This window comes from Nannospalax galili, unplaced genomic scaffold (genome assembly GCF_000622305.1).
Source record: "Nannospalax galili isolate Female #2095 unplaced genomic scaffold, S.galili_v1.0 scaffold31, whole genome shotgun sequence".
NCBI lineage: Eukaryota > Metazoa > Chordata > Mammalia > Rodentia > Spalacidae > Nannospalax > Nannospalax galili.
Genome location: NW_008332149.1, coordinates 1,499,408 through 1,518,501, shown reverse-complemented (window position 1 = coordinate 1,518,501; position 19,094 = coordinate 1,499,408). Strand labels below are relative to the sequence as shown.

At 47.0% G+C, this 19,094-nt stretch overlaps 1 protein-coding gene across 2 annotated transcripts in view; it reads left to right on the top strand.

Moving 5' to 3' along the window:
- Positions 1–19,094, top strand: part of Htra1 (HtrA serine peptidase 1) — a 57,728-nt gene that overhangs the window by 21,554 nt on the left and 17,080 nt on the right. For both annotated transcript variants that reach the window (XM_008827262.3, XM_029560721.1), the window contains exons 2-3: positions 9,168–9,267; positions 9,682–9,886. In XM_008827262.3, the coding sequence (XP_008825484.1) occupies positions 9,168–9,267; positions 9,682–9,886 (305 nt within the window). The remainder of the gene's footprint in view (positions 1–9,167; positions 9,268–9,681; positions 9,887–19,094) is intronic.

Sequence of the window (19,094 nt, the reverse complement as noted above, 5' to 3'; positions counted from 1 at the left end):
GAGAGAGAGAGAGAGAGAGAGACAGACAGACAGACAGACAGACAGACAGACGGGGAGAACCAGGCTGTAGCCACGTAGCTTTGTAAGTCTGCCTACCTTTCTGAGTTCCTTTCCTTTGGTCTCTTTTCCATGTTTTGTTTTGTTTTGTTTTGTTTTTCTTTTTTCTTTTCTTTTAAGCTCTAATAAAGTTGCCCTCCTGCTTAAGAGTTGGTGGGGGGTGGAAGTGTGTGTGTGTGAAGGAGGGAAGAGGAGAGGGGAGGAAAGGAAAGATGCAGGGACCAGAGATCCTTCAAAGATAAACCTCCTTCTTTGAAGCACATCCCATCTCCTGCCACCTCCCAATGATGTTATCAGTGGATTAATCCATTGATAAAATCAAAGCCCTCATGATTCAATCATTACTGAAGGATTAGATTTACCACCAGCTGGAGACCAAACCTTCAAACATATAGCCTTTTGGGGGACACTTCTGATCCAAACCATAATACTCAGCCAACTGAAGCAGATTGTTTCACCCCTGCAAATTTTTTACATGTCAGTGTTTTGCTAGGACGTCCTGCAGGGTGCATGGAGGGCCCTCGGCTCAAGTTTTGCTGACTTTCATTGTAAGTTGTCTCTATCCCGTGGCATCACACCTGTGCGAGGATGCAGGCTCAGCTATAGGAAAGAGCCGAAGAGACAGCAATCAGGCAGAGGTTCCCAAACATTTCTGGTTTATGCCCTAGAGTATCCCAACTGTGTTTTTCTCTCCTAAATAGCAGACGGTTGTTGAAAAATGGTCATGGTAAATTTTTCATGGTATTCCCAGGCCAAAAGTGTACCAAAAAGTTCCATTTACCAGTTAGTGACATCCAAACAACTTACTTGTTTCCTTACAACACAGTAGTCACTAAAAAAACCCCTTCATTTCTCAATTACCATAATTCCTTATGAATGGATATGTCACCTGTTCGGTGCCTGTCCTAGTGAGCTTCAACTGTCAACGAGACATAGTCCGGAGTTATCTGAGCGACTCTTTTTTTCCTTGATCTTTTTGAGACAGAGTTTCCCAGTAGCTGCAACTGACCTGGAACTCATGATGTGGATCAAGTTGGCCTTGAACTCGCGGAGATCCACCTGCCTCTGCCTCCCAAGTGCTGGGACTAAAGACATGGGGCACCACACCCGGCACAATCTGAGGGACTCTTAATTGGGAAATTACCTTGATCTAATTGGCCTGTGTATGTCTGTGGGGGTATTTCCTTGATTGCTAATTGCTGTAGGGAGGACCAGCCCATGGTAGGAGGTACTAGATCAGCAGGGCTGGGGAGAGTGGTCTTGGGCTGCATAAGGAATCTAGCTGAGTAGAATCTTTGGAGAGTGCGCCAATAAACATCATCCCTTTGTGGTTCTGCTGGAGTTCCTGTCCTGACCTCCCTCAGTGATGGACTGGAAGTGTAAGATGAAGTAAGCCCTTTCCTCCACAAGTTGCTCTTGGTTGTAGCACAGCAACAGAAAGTGAGTGCTAAATCAGTAGTGTCACGTGACAGTTGCAGTTTTTGGATACAGCAACCTCCATTTCCAGGGTTGAGTGATTTTTTTTCTCCCCTCTGGTTCCTTTTATTACAGCAACTGCCAACACTCTCACTAACGTTTGGGAGGCAGGGGATCATCAAAGCAATGTACTGACACAAAAATTGGAAACAGAGTAACCTGGAGCTCCTTTACAAGGTGTCTACTAGATATGGGGGTGTCACTGTTTCTGTACAGAATTGGAAATCCCCCAAGAGTTTGCTGCATGCACTGGGGTGCCTTGGAGCAGACATTGAGAACCGTGGCATTGGGATCATCAAGCCTCACCTCTCTCCTGTCTGACTCTGTTCTCATCTTTACCTTATAGTTCTGCCTTAAAGGTGAAACACACACTGTCATGTATTTAAAACACAGTCACTTGTGTGTTTATACTTTTGAAAGGAGGTCAGATAAAAGCCTGTCCTGGCTATGGTTTTTCATTTTCACTACAACAAATTTTCTTAAATGTGATAATGTATGTCAAACAGTTGGCTTTGCATGCCTGCAGATTTCTCTGTGGATTCAGCTAATCTCAGATACAGATCTTTCTGTCTGCCTCATGATTCAATCATTACTGAAGGATTAGATTTACCACCAGCTGGAGACCAAACCTTCAAACATATAGCCTTTTGGGGGACACTTCTGATCCAAACCATAATACTCAGCCAACTGAAGCAGATTGTTTCACCCCTGCAAATTTTTTACATGTCAGTGTTTTGCTAGGACGTCCTGCAGGGCGCATGGAGGGCCCTCGGCTCAAGTTTTGCTGACTTTCATTGTAACTTGTCTCTATCCCGTGGCATCACACCTGTGCGAGGATGTAGGCTCAGCTATAGGAAAGAGCCGAAGAGACAGCAATCAGGCAGAGGTTCCCAAACATTTCTGGTTTATGCCCTAGAGTATCCCAACTGTGTTTTTCTCTCCTAAATAGCAGACGGTTGTTGAAAAATGGTCATGGTAAATTTTTCATGGTATTCCCAGGCCAAAAGTATACCAAAAAGTTCCATTTACCAGTTAGTGACATCCAAACAACTTACTTGTTTCCTTACAACACAGTAGTCACTAAAAAAACCCCTTCATTTCTCAATTACCATAATTCCTTATGAATGGATATGTCACCTGTTCGGTGCCTGTCCTAGTGAGCTTCAACTGTCAACGAGACATAGTCCGGAGTTATCTGAGCGACTCTTTTTTTCCTTGATCTTTTTGAGACAGAGTTTCCCAGTAGCTGCAACTGACCTGGAACTCATGATGTGGATCAAGTTGGCCTTGAACTCGTGGAGATCCACCTGCCTCTGCCTCCCAAGTGCTGGGACTAAAGACATGGGGCACCACGCCCGGCACAAATCTGAGGGACTCTTAATTGGGAAATTACCTTGATCTAATTGGCCTGTGTATGTCTGTGGGGGCATTTTCTTGATTGCTAATTGCTGTAGGGAGGACCAGTCCGTGGTAGGAGGTACTAGATCAGCAGGGCTGGGGAGAGTGGTCTTGGGCTGCATAAGGAATCTAGCTGAGTAGAATCTTTGGAGAGTGCGCCAATAAACATCATCCCTTTGTGGTTCTGCTGGAGTTCCTGTCCTGACCTCCCTCAGTGATGGACTGGAAGTGTAAAATGAAGTAAGCCCTTTCCTCCACAAATTGCTCTTGGTTGTAGCACAGCAACAGAAAGTGAGTGCTAAATCAGTAGTGTCACGTGACAGTTGCAGTTTTTGGATACAGCAACCTCCATTTCCAGGGTTGAGTGATTTTTTTTCTCCCCTCTGGTTCCTTTTATTACAGCAACTGCCAACACTCTCACTAAGGTTTGGGAGGCAGGGGATCATCAAAGCAATGTACTGACACAAAAATTGGAAACAGAGTAACCTGGAGCTCCTTTACAAGGTGTCTACTAGATATGGGGGTGTCACTGTTTCTGTACAGAATTGGAAATCCCCCAAGAGTTTGCTGCATGCACTGGGGTGCCTTGGAGCAGACATTGAGAACCGTGGCATTGGGATCATCAAGCCTCACCTCTCTCCTGTCTGACTCTGTTCTCATCTTTACCTTATAGTTCTGCCTTAAAGGTGCAACACACACTGTCATGTATTTAAAACACAGTCACTTGTTTATACTTTTGAAAGGAGGTCAGATAAAAGCCTGTCCTGGCTATGGTTTTTCATTTTCACTACAACAAATTTTCTTAAATGTGATAATGTATGTCAAACAGTTGGCTTTGCATGCCTGCAGATTTCTCTGTGGATTCAGCTAATCTCAGATACAGATCTTTCTGTCTGTCTGTCTGTCTATCTACCTATCTATCTATCTATCTATCTATCATCTATCTATCATCATCTATCTACCTATCATCATCATCTAGCTATCATCTAGCATCAATTGAACTTTTCTTTTTTAACCTTAATTTAATGAAAACTAAATTAGCCCAAGTGGGCCAGAAATTGGCTAAGACTGAGGATGAGCCTCAGCCTTTACCCTTCAGCTTCCTCCTCTGGAGCAACAGGGGTTACAGATCTGTGTGCCTCTACCACCCCATTTTAGATGCTGCTGGGGTTCAAAACCAGGTTCTCTGGTATGCCAGTCTGGCCCTCTGCCCACTGAGCTATACCACCAGCATGTCTGTCATCTATCTTCTATCTGTTATCTATATATAGTGATTTTACAATTTTCTTGTATGACATAAAATATCTTGTCAGTATTCCCCAAACGATAGCATAAGAATTGTTTGCACAAATTCACACTACATTAATGATGATTAATAACCTAGAGTTCATTTATAGTGCATGGAAGGATGTGGTAAGCTGTATGCAAGTACCACACCCTTTTATAGAAATAACTTAAACATCTGCAGATTTGGGTGTTCACTGAGGGTCTGGGAGTCAATTTCCCATCCTATTAAGGGTTGGGGCAGCTGAACTTGGTACCTTGCTCTGGTCAGTTCAGCATCCTGGAATGGGTAACAATTACGGAAACCTCTGCAAAAGGTTCCTCTCCTTCCTCCCAGAAGGCAGTTTTGAAGGTGGTTAAGACATAGTGTCTGTAAACCGCAGGAACGTGATGGGTTCCAAGGAAGTGACTTTTATGAAGTGGTGTACTTAACTACTACTTTATAAAGGGGCGAGAAGGACCATTTATTTCCTCGGGATTAAATTCTGGCAGCCATGAACTCATAAAACTATAAGAAATGGTTGACTGTACTTAATGGGCCATTTGTTGCCTTAAAAATCAGTGGTACTAAATATTTATTAGCTGAGTGGAAAGATCTATCTCCGTAAATTGCTGTGACTCATCTTTTCACTAATCCTGGTTATTTAGAATTTTTTTGTTTATAAAAATGAAGTCATAAGTTATTAAGTTTTTCCTTTTTGAGAATTGTTTTGAATATGTTAGGTTCTTTACTGTTGACCTACGTTTTAGAAATAGGTTATCAGTTTCAACCAAAACTCCCAAGACTTTTCATGGGAAGTTTGTTGACCCTCCTCATCCACTGGGAAGAAGAAACTTCCCAGCATGGAGTCTTCAAGCCACCAATAGTATTTCTCTGTATTTGATCTAGCACTTATTTAATTTGTTTTGACAGCATTTTGGAGCATTCAGTGAACAGTTCTTGTGCAACTTTTGTTAAATATTTCCCTAAGTATTTAATATTTCTGATGTTGTTATAATGATATTTGTAAGTTTTTATTCTAAGTTGTTTACTGCTAATGTACAGAATCTAACGGATTATGCGTATTGACCTGTTTTCCTGTGGTACTGATAAACTCACGTATCACACCATGCTCTCCTTTCCAACCTCCATGTCTTTTATTCCTCTCCCTTGCCTCTGTGTGTGGGCCGTTACCAAAGAACGGCCAATTCCAGTAGGAAGAGCCAGGTCTTGGCCCCGCAGAGACTTCCCATACTGGTAACTTCTGCATCACTTCTAGGCAAAGGGAGCAGTGCAGGTGCAGGGTGACACCTCTGGAGGTGTGCTAGACCTGCAGCCTTCTGGTGGATTGGGTGACACCTCTGGAGGTGTGCTAGACCTGCAGCCTTCTGTGGATTGCGTGACACCTCTGGAGGTGTGCTAGACCTGCAGCCTTCTGGCATACTGGGTGACACCTCTGGAGGTGTGCTAGACCTGCAGCCTTCTGGTGGATTGGGTGACACCTCTGGAGGTGTGCTAGACCTGCAGCCTTCTGGTGGATTGGGTGACACCTCTGGAGGTGTGCTAGACCTGCAGCCTTCTGTGGATTGGGTGACACCTCTGGAGGTGTGCTAGACCTGCAGCCTTCTGTGGATTGGGTGACACCTCTGGAGGTGTGCTAGACCTGCAGCCTTCTGTGGATTGGGTGACACCTCTGGAGGTGTGCTAGACCTGCAGCCTTCTGTGGATTGGGTGACACCTCTGGAGGTGTGCTAGACCTGCAGCCTTCTGTGGATTGGGTGACACCTCTGGAGGTGTGCTAGACCTGCAGCCTTCTGTGGATTGGGTGACACCTCTGGAGGTGTGCTAGACCTGCAGCCTTCTGTGGATTGGGTGACACCTCTGGAGGTGTGCTAGACCTGCAGCCTTCTGTGGATTGGGTGACACCTCTGGAGGTGTGCTAGACCTGCAGCCTTCTGTGGATTGGGTGACACCTCTGGAGGTGTGCTAGACCTGCAGCCTTCTGTGGATTGGGTGACACCTCTGGAGGTGTGCTAGACCTGCAGCCTTCTGGTGGATTGGGTGACACCTCTGGAGGTGTGCTAGACCTGCAGCCTTCTGGTGGATTGGGTGACACCTCTGGAGGTGTGCCAGACCTGCAGCCTTCTGGCAGACTGGGTGACACCTCTGGAGGTGTGCTAGACCTGCAGCCTTCTGGTGGATTGGGTGACACCTCTGGAGGTGTGCTAGACCTGCAGCCTTCTGGTGGACTGGGTGACACCTCTGGAGGTGTGCTAGACCTGCAGCCTTCTGGTGGACTGGGTGACACCTCTGGAGGTATGCTAGACCTGCAGCCTTCTGGTGGATTGCTCCACCGGGGTGGGTTGGTGATTCAATTGGGCTGCATTTTGGGCTAGATCATGTACCAACCCAACCGCTGGCCCTCTTCCATAGTAGTTATGGGGTAACAGCTGGGAGACAGAGGCATGGTTATGATCAGAAAAATGGGGCTGCCCTTATAGCTTCTGCCTAATTAGGCTGGTGCAGGAGTGGTCACAGTGACACTGTGGGGAACTCCAAGACCCACATGAGTTTGCATAGGTCACACTTCCACCTATGTCCCCTCCTCTCCTCTCTCCCTGTTGTCTCACTGATGTCTGAAGTGCTCACACCTGCCCAGAGGCTCCTTCTGAAGAGCCAGTTCTTTGCTTTTTAAAGTATATTCTATGACTGGGTTAAGCACTTCCTGGGTAGGAACTCATAAATTCAGCATAGCAGACACCAAGGTCAGTGTTGTAATCATCCCATGACCAGCGACTAAGCTTGGAGGAGTTTGGTGATGTAACTGAGGCCACACAATAGTGGGTGCTGTGCCCAGAGCCATCAGTGACCATCTGAGGGCAGAGCATGTGTTTGGCATTCTGCCTTTGATGAGGGGCCTAGAGACTGCACCCTCTATCCCTCACATCCCCCAGAGAACAGGTTTTGGCAGAGCTGCCAGATGTCTGTACCTGGGTTAACCATGCTGCAAGGAGGATGGGGGACTGCAGTTGAGGTCAGAGCAGTAGGGCCACCAGGATGTCTGTAGACCATTAGGCAGCAGCTGCCCCCTCCAGTTAAGTGGAGCCCCCAGCCCTGTGAGCCTCCCTCTGCTGCAGATGAAGGAACCACACATCTCTTCTCTTTAGGTTGACTGGCATTCTGCCCATCTTTGAACAATTAGTTGGGCATTGCTGCGTTCAGTTGTTTCTGTTTAGTCTTCCTGTCCAAGTGAAGGTGATGGATGTCAGTGGCCACCTCTGCACGATTAAGACTTGTCACTTAACTATGTCACTGTCTGTCCTCCCCCAGTTTCTTCAGCCTTGTCTGCAGAGTGGGAGAGCCCTGTACCCACTCCGAACTCCACATGCTTTTTGTCTTGCTGCCCCCTGTCAGGCCAAGAGTGAGAATCAGGAATCAGAGATCAAACCATAAGGACAGACCCCACAGCTAGAGGGGGTCTAACTAGAGGCAGTGGCCTCACTTTACCAGTGAGAAAATGGAGGCTACCCTGTGGACTGAGGATGAACCTCAGACCTTCCTATAACCAGGCCAGATCCCTCTTGTGGCTTTCCTGGTGGGCAGACCCTGAGCCACTTTCTATGTGAGAAAGCACTCACTTCTCATTTGCATGGAGAAATCCCATGTTCATGTCCACCCTGATATGGTCAGATCGTCTCACGCCCAATGTGCTGCATCAGAAAGAAGAAGTGAGTTAATTATTCTCTATGGCAAGACTCTAGTGGCTGAACCTCTTGGGGGGTTTCAGAGCACCACATGCAGCCAGGTTGCTGGCCAGCTGGAGTCGAGGTGCCTCTTCGCCCTTGCTGGGGAAGCTGGCCCCAGGAAGCCCAGATGCACTTGTTTACAGCCATCTCTGGGTGATGTTTGCCAGACTCTGTGTTTAGAAAGAACATTTCTATAGTTCTGTCTTCTGTTTGAGTGTGCTGGGAACACAGCAGTTAATCACAGTTACCTGGAAACCTGAGAAAGGAGTGGATTCCGATGATGCCACTTGAGATGGAAAGGTTGTGTATTTGGTGAAACCGTGGAGTTGGGGTGGGGCTTTCCCCGATTTTCCTGTTATCTATGCTTTCTATTAAGACCATTTAGTATCTGTGGAAAGATCATTTAAAGTCTGTAAGCCCCAGTTTTCCCAAATACAATAACTATACTTATTTCCTTAATCCACAAGAAGGTAGAAAATTAAAGGAGGTGGTACACAAAAGGGCTTTGAAAGCAGAAATAATAAAAGGCTGCTATCATGAATTTATCAAATTAATTACCTTCCCTAGAAAGATCGGTCCTTTTCCTGAGCCTGAGAACTTCATACTGTGCAAAGAGAGATCAGATTTCATGGCTTTATCAAGCAGCTTACAGTGGGGAGCCAGGCCAGGGGGGGCCCTTTGTTCATGAAGGCTTCTGAATCCCTTCTAGCAGAGAAAGCTGGTCCTTGCATGACTTGGTGCCCAGTAATGTCCAGTTGGGATACTGTGGATGCTGGGAGCACAGAAATCAACCCAAAGATGTCCTGGAGCTCCTGGGGGAGCGTGGGGACATGCAGCTGTGATGGGTCACAAGAGGACCTGAAAATGTCCAAGTTCTTATTTATAGCCTAGAGCCTGGGGAATGGTTGTTTTCTTCGCACTGAGACATTGAGACTCTGTGTGTGTGTGTGTGTGTGTGTGTGTGTGTGTGAAGTACAAGTATGTGTATATGTATTTGTGTGTATGAGCATGCTCAAGTGTGTTGTGTGTATATGTATGTGTACAGAGCGCAGGCATACGCTTGGAAGTATGTGTTTGTGCATATGTTTGTGTTTGTGTGTACACTTGTGTGTGTGCATGTGCATTTGTGCTCTAAAGCATTTTGGCTCCCTCTGACCCCCTCTTGCTCCAGCCCTCAACACAAAGCCCAGCATCACTGAATGTCTTATATTTGTTTTTGTTTTCAGGGCAGGAAGACCCCAACAGTTTGCGTCATAAGTACAACTTTATTGCTGATGTAGTGGAGAAGATCGCCCCTGCTGTGGTTCACATCGAGCTGTTTCGCAAGTAAAAAGGGCATTTCTTTTTTCCTGTAACTTCTGAAATGTTCACCGCCATTAGCAAAACATCAGAGCTATTTTTGAAGCACATTAAAGTGTCAAAAATGTCACTGGGTAGATTCCTATGTTATGATAAACGTTTCTCCCTTAGGACATTTTTCTATCTGACTATTTAAATCTACATTCTTGGCCCTTCAGATGTTTTAAGAGCCTCTGGCTCTGAAGAGATTCCCTGAGAATATTTTCTAAATGGAATTTTTTTGATGTATTGCAAAAAGTGGCTTAATATTTTTTAAACATTAAACCCAGTACAGAGTGACACTTGCTAATGTGTGTTGGTTGCTTGTGAAGAGCCATTTACCTGTGTGTGGAAGTGAAGAGTTTGAGGTGTTTCAGGCTTAACTGATCTCCTCTGTTCTAGGCTTCCTTTTTCGAAGAGGGAGGTGCCAGTGGCTAGTGGGTCTGGGTTTATTGTCTCCGAAGATGGACTGATTGTGACAAATGCCCATGTGGTGACCAATAAGCACCGGGTTAAGGTAGAGCTGAAGAATGGAGCTACCTACGAAGCCAAAATCAAGGATGTGGATGAAAAGGCAGACATTGCACTTATCAAAATTGACCACCAGGTGAGAAGCTTCCTGTGCGCTGGAGCGGAGCACATCCCCACCCGCAGAACCCAGTTCTCGGCTGCCAGAGCTGGGGATGCCAAGGACGCTAGAGCTCTCTGGTTTCTTCTCTACATCAAAAAGGGGCCTGAGAAGTGGAGGAGGGGAAGAAAGCTTCTAGAAGAAGCTTGTGCTCAGATAAGAGGTTTTTTGTTTTTTGTTTTTTTTTTTAAATAGCACTTTATTTTTTATTTTAATTTTTGGTCTTTTTGAGACAGGGTCTCTCTGTAGCCCCAGCTGGCCTGGAACTTGCTACCTAGACTGGGCTGACCTTGAACTCACAGAGATCTGCCTGCCTCTGCCTCCCAAGTGCTGGGATTAAAGGCATGTGCCACCATACCCAGCTTAAAAATCGCACTTTAACTTTATAACATAAGCAACAGACTTTGAAGAAATTAATGAACAGTTGGTAAAGATGGATATTTTTATCCCTAATCTCAAGGCATTGGTTACAAATTTTTGTTCATCTCTATGGAGGTGTTGTGGGTTCACAGTGTATATAGAACACTCTGGGTTTTAGAAGGACCATCCAATGGGGTCTCACCAGCCCCCTCATATTGGGGTTTTGAGGGTTACTAGATGTGTTGTCCAACTTAAAAACATTTTAAAACTAATTCTTAATTATGCGTATGTGTCTGTATCTGTGTGGGGGAATGTGCATGTGAGTGCAGGTACCTGAGGAGGTCAGAGGTGTCAGATCCTCCGGAGCAGGAGTTCTAGACTGTTGTAAACCACCTGACATGGGTGCCGAAAACTGAACTTGGGTCTTCTGCAAGAGCAGTGTAAGCTCATAACCACTGAACCATCCCTCCAGCCTCTTGTCCAGCTTTTTATACTCAGCTTTGGGAGCCTTGAATTAAAGCAATGCAAATGGGTTTCTTCATTGTGGGAACTCCTCAGAGCCTTTAATATGCTGACGTGCGTATAGCTCACTGTGAAAGGGGTAGAGTACAATATTGCCCAAATTATAATTCTTTATGGGCTTACAACTTTGGGACAGGGCCAGGGCCAGGGTTCAAAATTAAGACATTGTGAGCTCAATTTGAGAAATGCATATATGAAATTGCATTCAGGGTGGTGTAGCTGAGCTTCCATATTTAGCCCTGTCTGGAAATAAAAATTTTTAAAAAGGCTTTCCATTTGATCTTCTAGTTACAGTTATTTTTGTTCTGATTGTTTAAAACATTTTTGTGCATAGCTTTAATCCCAGCACTCAGGAGGTAGAAGCAGGTGGATCTCTGAGTTCCAGGCCAGCTGGGACTACAAGGAGACCCTGTCTCAAAAAGACAGAGTCTCATGTAATACAGGGTGGCCTCGGACTTACTATGTAGCCAGAGTAAGGTCTTGAACTTCTGACTCTCCTGCTTCCCTCTTCCATGTGTGAGGGTTAGACGCATATGTCACCCAGCTCAGTTTAGGAAGTGCTGGGCATCCAATCCAGGATTTTGTGCATCTCCCAAGTCTTCATGCCTGAAACTAAATCCAGTTCTTACTGGATCACCCGTAGAAAGTCCCACTCCTTCTCATGTCATCACAGAAGTTGAGTTTGCTGGTGGTGGGGGTTTCATGCCTGAAACTAAATCCAGTTCTTACTGGATCACCCGTAGAAAGTCCCACTCCTTCTCGTGTCATCACAGAAGCTGAGTTTGCTGGTGGTGGGGGTTTGGTGAGATTGCAGATTCTGGTTTCTTCCTGTCCTTCAGAATTTCTAGACTTCAGAGAGGAGATAGAATCAGGTCAGAGGAAATGAGTCTTGTCCAGCTTTTGCCTACATCTCTTCATCTAGGTGTCAACTATGAAGTCAGGCGACTCTGGTATCCTACTGGCTGTTCAGCTGATGAATGGAAACAGCTCAGTGTACTGTTGGGGTAGTTGGATTCTGGGTCCTTTTTTAAATAGCATTAGGCTGCAGCCTAATCCCAGGCTCTTTCATAGGCAGCCTTTCTGAAAACTACAGGCTTACACATTAATTCCACACCTGGCCTGCTTCCTTACCATCTCAGAGTCTGGGTGGCCAGGCTGCAGCTGAAGGCTACAGTAGAAACAGGCGCTGTGACCTTTAGTGAGGTCATAGTTGTGTGTTATTCCTGCTGGGTTACCGTTGGAATTTCTGTCAACAGCTCATCTTTCTAAGTGTGTTTATTTATCACAAGATAACTGCCTTCATCTTGAACTGTCCCCTAACCTACAGGATAGCTGTATTATCCCCATTTTTCAGAGGAAGAGGAATGCTCAGAGAACTCAAGTAACCTGGTTGAGGCCTCACACCTGCTCCTCCTCACTTTTAGCCTCCTAAGATAGGCAGGCTGTAGGTTCCACGTGCCTATCTCCATGGCCATTACTGTGGAGACAGAACCCGGACTTTACATGGGCTGGGAGAACTTGACCTTAAATGGCCCAGGGGAGCATTGGCATATCCCCATGTAGTAAACTGCTAGAAAGGTGTCAGGATGTGGCGGTGTCCAGGAAGGAGGCTGGCCAAAATAGCACAGCCAGTAGCCACACATGGGACCTTCAGTCCCACTGAGCCCATGGAAGGCATCCAGCATTGGGGTCACCTGGCCAGCTGCAGGCAGGGCACTGGCCTGCACTGTGCGTGCACTGTCTCCACAGAGTGAGTTCATGTTGGAATGTGTGGGCATACACCGTGCCACTGCTTCTGGCCCAGGGATATTCTTTTCAGATTCTGAGCCAGTATGGAGACATGAGCCTCATGTTACTCCTGGTCGTAGGAGATCTCAATAGAAGAGCTGTGTGGAGGGTTTCAGGTGGTCCCTGGGAGTCTAGCTCTTCATTAAGAAGACTGCGGTTTGGCATGTGTTGCAGAACCCCCCACCCCCAGAAAGAGTGCTTGAAAATTTAAAATTGAACTGACATGGTTTTTGAAAATGGAATCGGAAATGAAAGGATATTACATTGCAGACACCCACACCGCAGGCTAATTTCCACTGACTAAACTGCTTCCGGTCCTTTCCTTCCCCACCCCCAGTTGGAAGTAAAGAGAGCTAGAAAAACATTTCTTCCAGCCTTTTCTGTTTAGTCCCTTAGAATTACTTGAGGAGAGTCTGGCCTGTAACCAAGCTTGATTTGGAAGGAACTGACCACCCAGGTGAATAATTCCCAGCAGAAGTCACTGTTTAGCTTGTGACAGAATCAGCGTGGTGGGCGGCACACGGGCTCAGAGCATGCCTGGTATTGTGTCGTCTTAGAGCCGACATCAGCAGTGAAGCTGGTCAGGGAAAGTCAGAGAAGGCAGACTAGGAGGACACAAACTGGACTCCGGGAATGGGTGTGGTGGTGCACACCTGTACTCCCACCAGGAGGAGAGGAATGGGAAAGCAAGAGCAGCCTCCACTAAGTCGTGAGTTTGAGGCCAGCCTGGGCTCCAGGCTGGAAAAGTATTCCCAAGGGCACGTTGTCATGTAACAGGATGATCCAGCCCTTCCAGAGCCTTTAAAGAGCTTCCCAGTGAAGCTTAGTGTGACCACCCGCCATGTCCACAAGCCCAGTGACTGAGTTAGTGTTTGGCTATCTGGGCCTGGTTCCTCCCCAGCATTATGAGTTTATTTGAAAGGTTCTCCATGACTCACACTGACATTGTGCTTCTTGAACATGTCATTCGTGATACCTCATGAAGTCCAAAGTGTAGTGAACATCTGATAGCCACGATGCCTGTCACCTCCCTTTTTAAGGAGAGCAACATCCAGCATCTCTTCTGAGGATCTGCTTCTCAGCCATTGGGCAGCTTGGGTAGGGCCATCAGCCACAGTGCCTCAACTCCCGTGTCCGAGATGTGCTTGGTCACGTGGCCTAGGTAGGGGAGCAGACACTCCTTGAAATTAGCCTGCAGCTGGATGCTTCCCACAGCAACAACCAGGCAAGTGGAAGCCGTCTTAGCCCCTGCTGCAGGCCAGGCCCTGGCCGAGCTGCTGTGTCTGCGCTTCCTCCCGCTCAGAGCGTGCCTCACATCTCCAGGGGCCTGAAGCTGCTTGGCTTGCAGTTGCTAGAGATGTTTCTGGGCTTGTGACCAAAAGACTCTCTTTTGCTTCTCTCTGCTGAGCTGACACGTGTGCAGTTGCTCTGCCTGCCACATTTTGAGACTCCAAAGAACTTTGGGGGAAAGGCTCACGTGGAGCAGCCCTCTGTTGCTTGGCCTGCTGCTCCACCCCCTGGCGGAGAGAGGGTGTCCCCTCTAGGGCCATTCCTCCAGCCTTGTGGGACACTCCAGTCCAAGAGCTGGAGCTCAGGGTCCTTAGTGGGACCTGTGTTGGTCTGGAGAAGGGGTGCAGCCACAGGAAGTAGGGACATCACACATGTAAACATTTTAATAGAAAGCAGCTTTGAGGGCAAACTAGTTCAGCTTGGGATGTAAACTACTTCCAAATGTGTTTAACATGAGCCACTGGCCATGTGTGCAGAATATTTTTAACTTTTATCCAAAGGCAGCTTTTTGTTCATAGTTTCTTTTTTCCTGAGCGAGTTTAGGGAGAGACACAGTCATGGGGCTGAGATAGAGGGCGATGTAAAAAGTAGACCATTTGGCATCTTTAGGCTGGAGCAGGAGCACAGTAGTGAAGGGCAAAGTGATTTGTTATGTACACAGCTGTTTTTCCAACTGTGCTGATTCTTTCAGTTGGTGTCCTGCCCGTCCTATGCAAAACCTCTGTGGCTTTCCTACTCTTCAAACAAAGTGACCTGAACTCCTTGCTGGAACTGCCTGGACTTGTTCTGGAACCCCTTCCCACATCTCTTCCCCTGACTCCTCACCAGCTCTGCTTTGCTCCCTTGAGGCCTTGAGTATTCCCTTTCCCTGGGGTGCCCCCTTTCAGCCCATAGTTGATCTTTCTTTGTTCTTCAGGTGTATGACCACATCCTGTTTTAGACCCCAGGCTATCCCTTCCCTGACTTAGTACATAGATAACTCACCACGTCTCAGTCCCTTCAACTCAACCTCTCATGGAAAGGACAATTTATAATTGTCTCATTTATTTCCTTTGGAGGTTTCTTACTATGTTGCCCAGAATAGCCTTGAACGGCTGACTCAAGTGATCTTTCTGCCTTAAGCCTCCTGAGTAGCTAGGATTACAGGCACACGACCCTATGCCTAGCTCCATCCGTTTTCTCTCTGTGTATACACATGTTTTTGTGGGGGTCTGTAGGCCGTGTGTGTGAAAGTCAGAGGTTGCTGTCCAGTGTCTTGAGCATTGCTTTCTACTTTAACTTTTGAGATGGTCTTACCTAACCTGGAGTTTGCTGATTTGGCTAGACTGGCTGGCCAGCAAGCCCCAAGTGTCCTCCTGTCTCACCTCTCCAGTGCTGGGATTACAAGTGTATGCTGCTGTGCATGCAGGGCTCTGGGGATTGAACAAAGGTCTTCATGCTTTCATGGCAAACACTTTGGTGACCAAACCATTCCCCCTGCTTCAGTGACACATTTCATTTGGCGTCAGGTCAGGTCATAGGTGCTGGACAGCAGTGTCCTGGGTGTGTGTTCAATGCCTCTGTTGAGAAGAAAGCCAAGCCCACAACTGTGTGGTATGATAATTAAGGGAGATACCTTGGGCTGGTGCCTAGCTCCTCTCCCGCTTCCAGACGAAGGTAGAGTACAGCAGGCTGACTGTACACCCTTACCTCCTACTTCTAGCTGTGGAGTTTGGCCGGATATGGGCTGTGCCAGGGCTACGCTGGGCCTGTGGTTTTGGTACCTCAGAGTTCTGATGAGGCAGTGAGTTTTCCTGTGGGTGCTTTTTCCCTGATGCCAACCACCAGGTAAATATTTGGAAATGGCCTTGTTCAGGGTTAAGATGGTTTTCTCCCTCCCCTAGGCCTGTAGTGTTGCCTGGCCACCTTTAGCCTGCTGGTCTCACAGTCCTATTTGAAGTGGCTGAGGCACAGCCTCTGGGTGCTGGTTTGCTTTGTTTGCTGAGGGTCGTTTTACTGCTGAGTCTGCTGATGAGGCTCAAAGGCTGATCATGGAGTTTAGAGCAGGGTCACTTGGGGGTCATGGGGACTGGGCCTTTCATATCCAAACCACTCAGAATTTGGCCTTCTGTGCGTGGAGATCTGCGTAAGGAAAGCCCAGGCAGCCTCTGGGGATGAGGCAGGAGCCAGGGAGGGGGTGACTCGGAGCTGGGTGTGACTCATGAGGGTTCTCCTCAGGCAACCTGATTCATTGTCAGAGGATGCTGACTAAGACACATGGGCTCGTCCAAAAGCGAATCAGATAGCCCAGAGCCTGTGCATTCTCTGAGGTCTGTCGCTCATTCCCATGAAGCAAGCTGGAGTCTGGAATGCACACACTGTCCTGGAACCCTCCCTGTTTGATGCTGGTGTTTTTCCATTTCGGATGCTCTTCTCCACTCCCTGTCTGCTGCTGCTTTTGTGGTCTCCTTCCTTTCTTTCCCAGAACTCAGAGGGCTTCCGGCACAGTTGCTAAAGGTGCCGCAGATCCTGTTTGATAGATGAGGTTCCTATGACTAGATGGATTTTTACCCTTTTTAAGGGAGGTAGGCATCAATATTTCATGAGGGAGTGAAAAGCAGCCGGTGAAGACGAAGCTGTCTTTTATTTCGCAGTGTCAGCCTCTGCAGAAGCGAATGGGGACGCGGCTCCTTATTCTGGTGGACGTTCATTTCGGCATATGAAAAAACTTCAGTTCCCCAAGCTCAGAACCAGGGATTACCCTTTTTAAGGGAGGTAGGCATCAATATTTCATGAGGGAGTGAAAAGCGGCCGGTGAAGACGAAGCCGTCTTTTATTTCGCAGTGTCAGCCTCTGCAGAAGCGAATGGGGACACGCTCCTTATTCTGGTGGACGTTCATTTCGGCATATGAAAAGACTTCAGTTCCCCAAGCTCAGAACCAGGGCCCTGTGTATTCTCTGGCTCCTTTTCAAGAACTTCGTTGATTGTTGAGGAAATTCTTTGGCTCCCTTTTTTTCTTAATATGGCAATGCCTTTTTTCATTTTGGCACTCTTCACCGGGAATTAGCGGGAGACTGCTGTGGTTCTGACAGAACAGGTCTCAGGTCAGTGGGATGGATTCAGCAGATGCCTCATTAGGAATGTTTCCTGTCTGCCTCACTTAGGGGCTAGATAACAGGTTCCATTAAATTGTTTAGTGAGTGTGCCAGCATGTTGGAGTCTAAATTGGTCATCTATAACATATAGGCCATATCTGGCCCTCTGTCTGTTTTTGTAAATAAAGTTTTATTGGCACACAGTCATGGCCATTCGTTTATATAGACTCTAATGGCTGCTTTCATCCTGTAGCAAAGGGGATGCACGATTGGCGTGGAGACCACATAGCTGGGGAAGTTTGCTTCATTGCAAGACTTTGGCTACTCTAGTGGCAGACGGTAACTGTGCTGGATAGCTTTAGTGTCAACTTGACACACCTGGGTTGAGGGAGCCTCAATTGGGGAATTTCCTCTATTGGACTGGCCTGTGGCCATGTCTGAAGGGCATCTTCTTGATGAGTGATGTGGGAGGGCCCAGCCTACTGTGGGTGGTGCCACTCCTGGGCAGGTGGGCCTATGTTGTATAAGAAAGCAGGCTGAGCAGGAACCAGGGGATCAGGCCAGTAAGCAGCGTTCCTCCATGGCCTGTGCTCCAGCTCCTGCTTCCAGGTTCCTGCCCTGAGTTCCTACCTTGGGCTCCCGGATGAACTGTGACCTGGGATATATAAGCTGAATAAACCCTTTCCTCCCCAAGTTGGTATTGGTCAGAGTATTTTGTCACAGCAATGAATAGAACAAACCAGAACAGTAACCTTGCTCAGAGGAACAGGAAGTGGCTGGGAGGAATATACCTATAAGCACCAAGCCAGAAGAAACACCAAGGGACCAAGAAGAGACAGGGAAGTCGATTATGTTTGCTTTGCCTCTGGGGAAGGGCTTCCTTCTTTGCTAAAAATGAGGCTTTAGTTCTTCCAGACTAAGCTGGGCGAGAGGTGTTAAGCTCCGACTGCTTCTCTGTGGCACTGGTAAAAAGAAATTTGCCAAATTCCAAGACGTGTTACAAGTTACTATCCGACTTAAGGGTCCTCCTGGATCTTTTAAGGTCCGATTCATTTAGTTGTTGTTCCTTTTCATTTGATGGTTTCATAAGTGTTCGTTGAACATCTGTCTTGGCCAAACACTCGACAGATGCCGTTACAGGTAACAACAGTGGGTGCAGGCCATGGACCTGAAGATCTAGTGTGGGAGACAGAAGTGGGGTGCAACAAGTACACAAAGGAGACGGGGGAAGAAGGGGTACACGCCGCCAGGGGCCGGGAAGCCTCCATTGGTGGTGTGCTTGGGAGACGTTATCTGCGGAGGGACAGCCAAACTGAGATGGAATGGGCTGAGCCAGCCTTGGGGACAGGTGGGCTATGGGAAAAGCTACCTGATCTCCTTTTTTGCCCGGCCTGGAGAACCTGAATCTTGGGCCATATGCAAACTATCATTTTCCAGTGAATTTAAGATAACCTTCTAGAACACAGGCCAATGTTTCTGATTAGCTGTTATGTCTCTGTACTGTCTGTGTTTCTTACCGGCCTTGGTTGGTTGGCACTCCTGCTCATAATCTGGGAAGCTCCAAGGGCTTATGCAGTCAATTTTCTGAGCGTCTCAAAATGCAAACTGTCCTTAATTATGTGGCCGCGTCCTATGTAACAGGAGGACACGGTTTTCCTTAACTGGACGCGTCCTTTGTAACTGGAGGACACGGTTTTCCTTAACTGGTTTTCTAAAACCATTAAAAACAAAACAAAACAAAAAAAACCATCTCTTTTTATGTTGAGGGAGAAATAAGACCCTGTGGTGGATTGATGACTGACGTACTAATGGCATTTATAACAAGAATGTGTGACTCGTGGTATCGCTTTCTTTGCTTTGTCTACTGGGCAGCTCATAGAAACCACTGGCCCTTCCAATGCCCCCATTTTACATTGTGAATATATACCATATATATATATTTAAATATTTTATTTATTATTTTTATTTTATGTGTATGAGTGTATTGCCTGCATGCATGTGAGTGCACCCATGTCATGCAATGCCGCAGAGGTCAGAAGAGGGCTTCGGATTCCCCTGGAACTGGAGTTAAGGATGGTTCGTAGCCGCCATGTGGGTGCTGGGAATCGAACTCGGGTCTTCTGCAAGAGCAGTCAGTACTCTTAACCTCTGA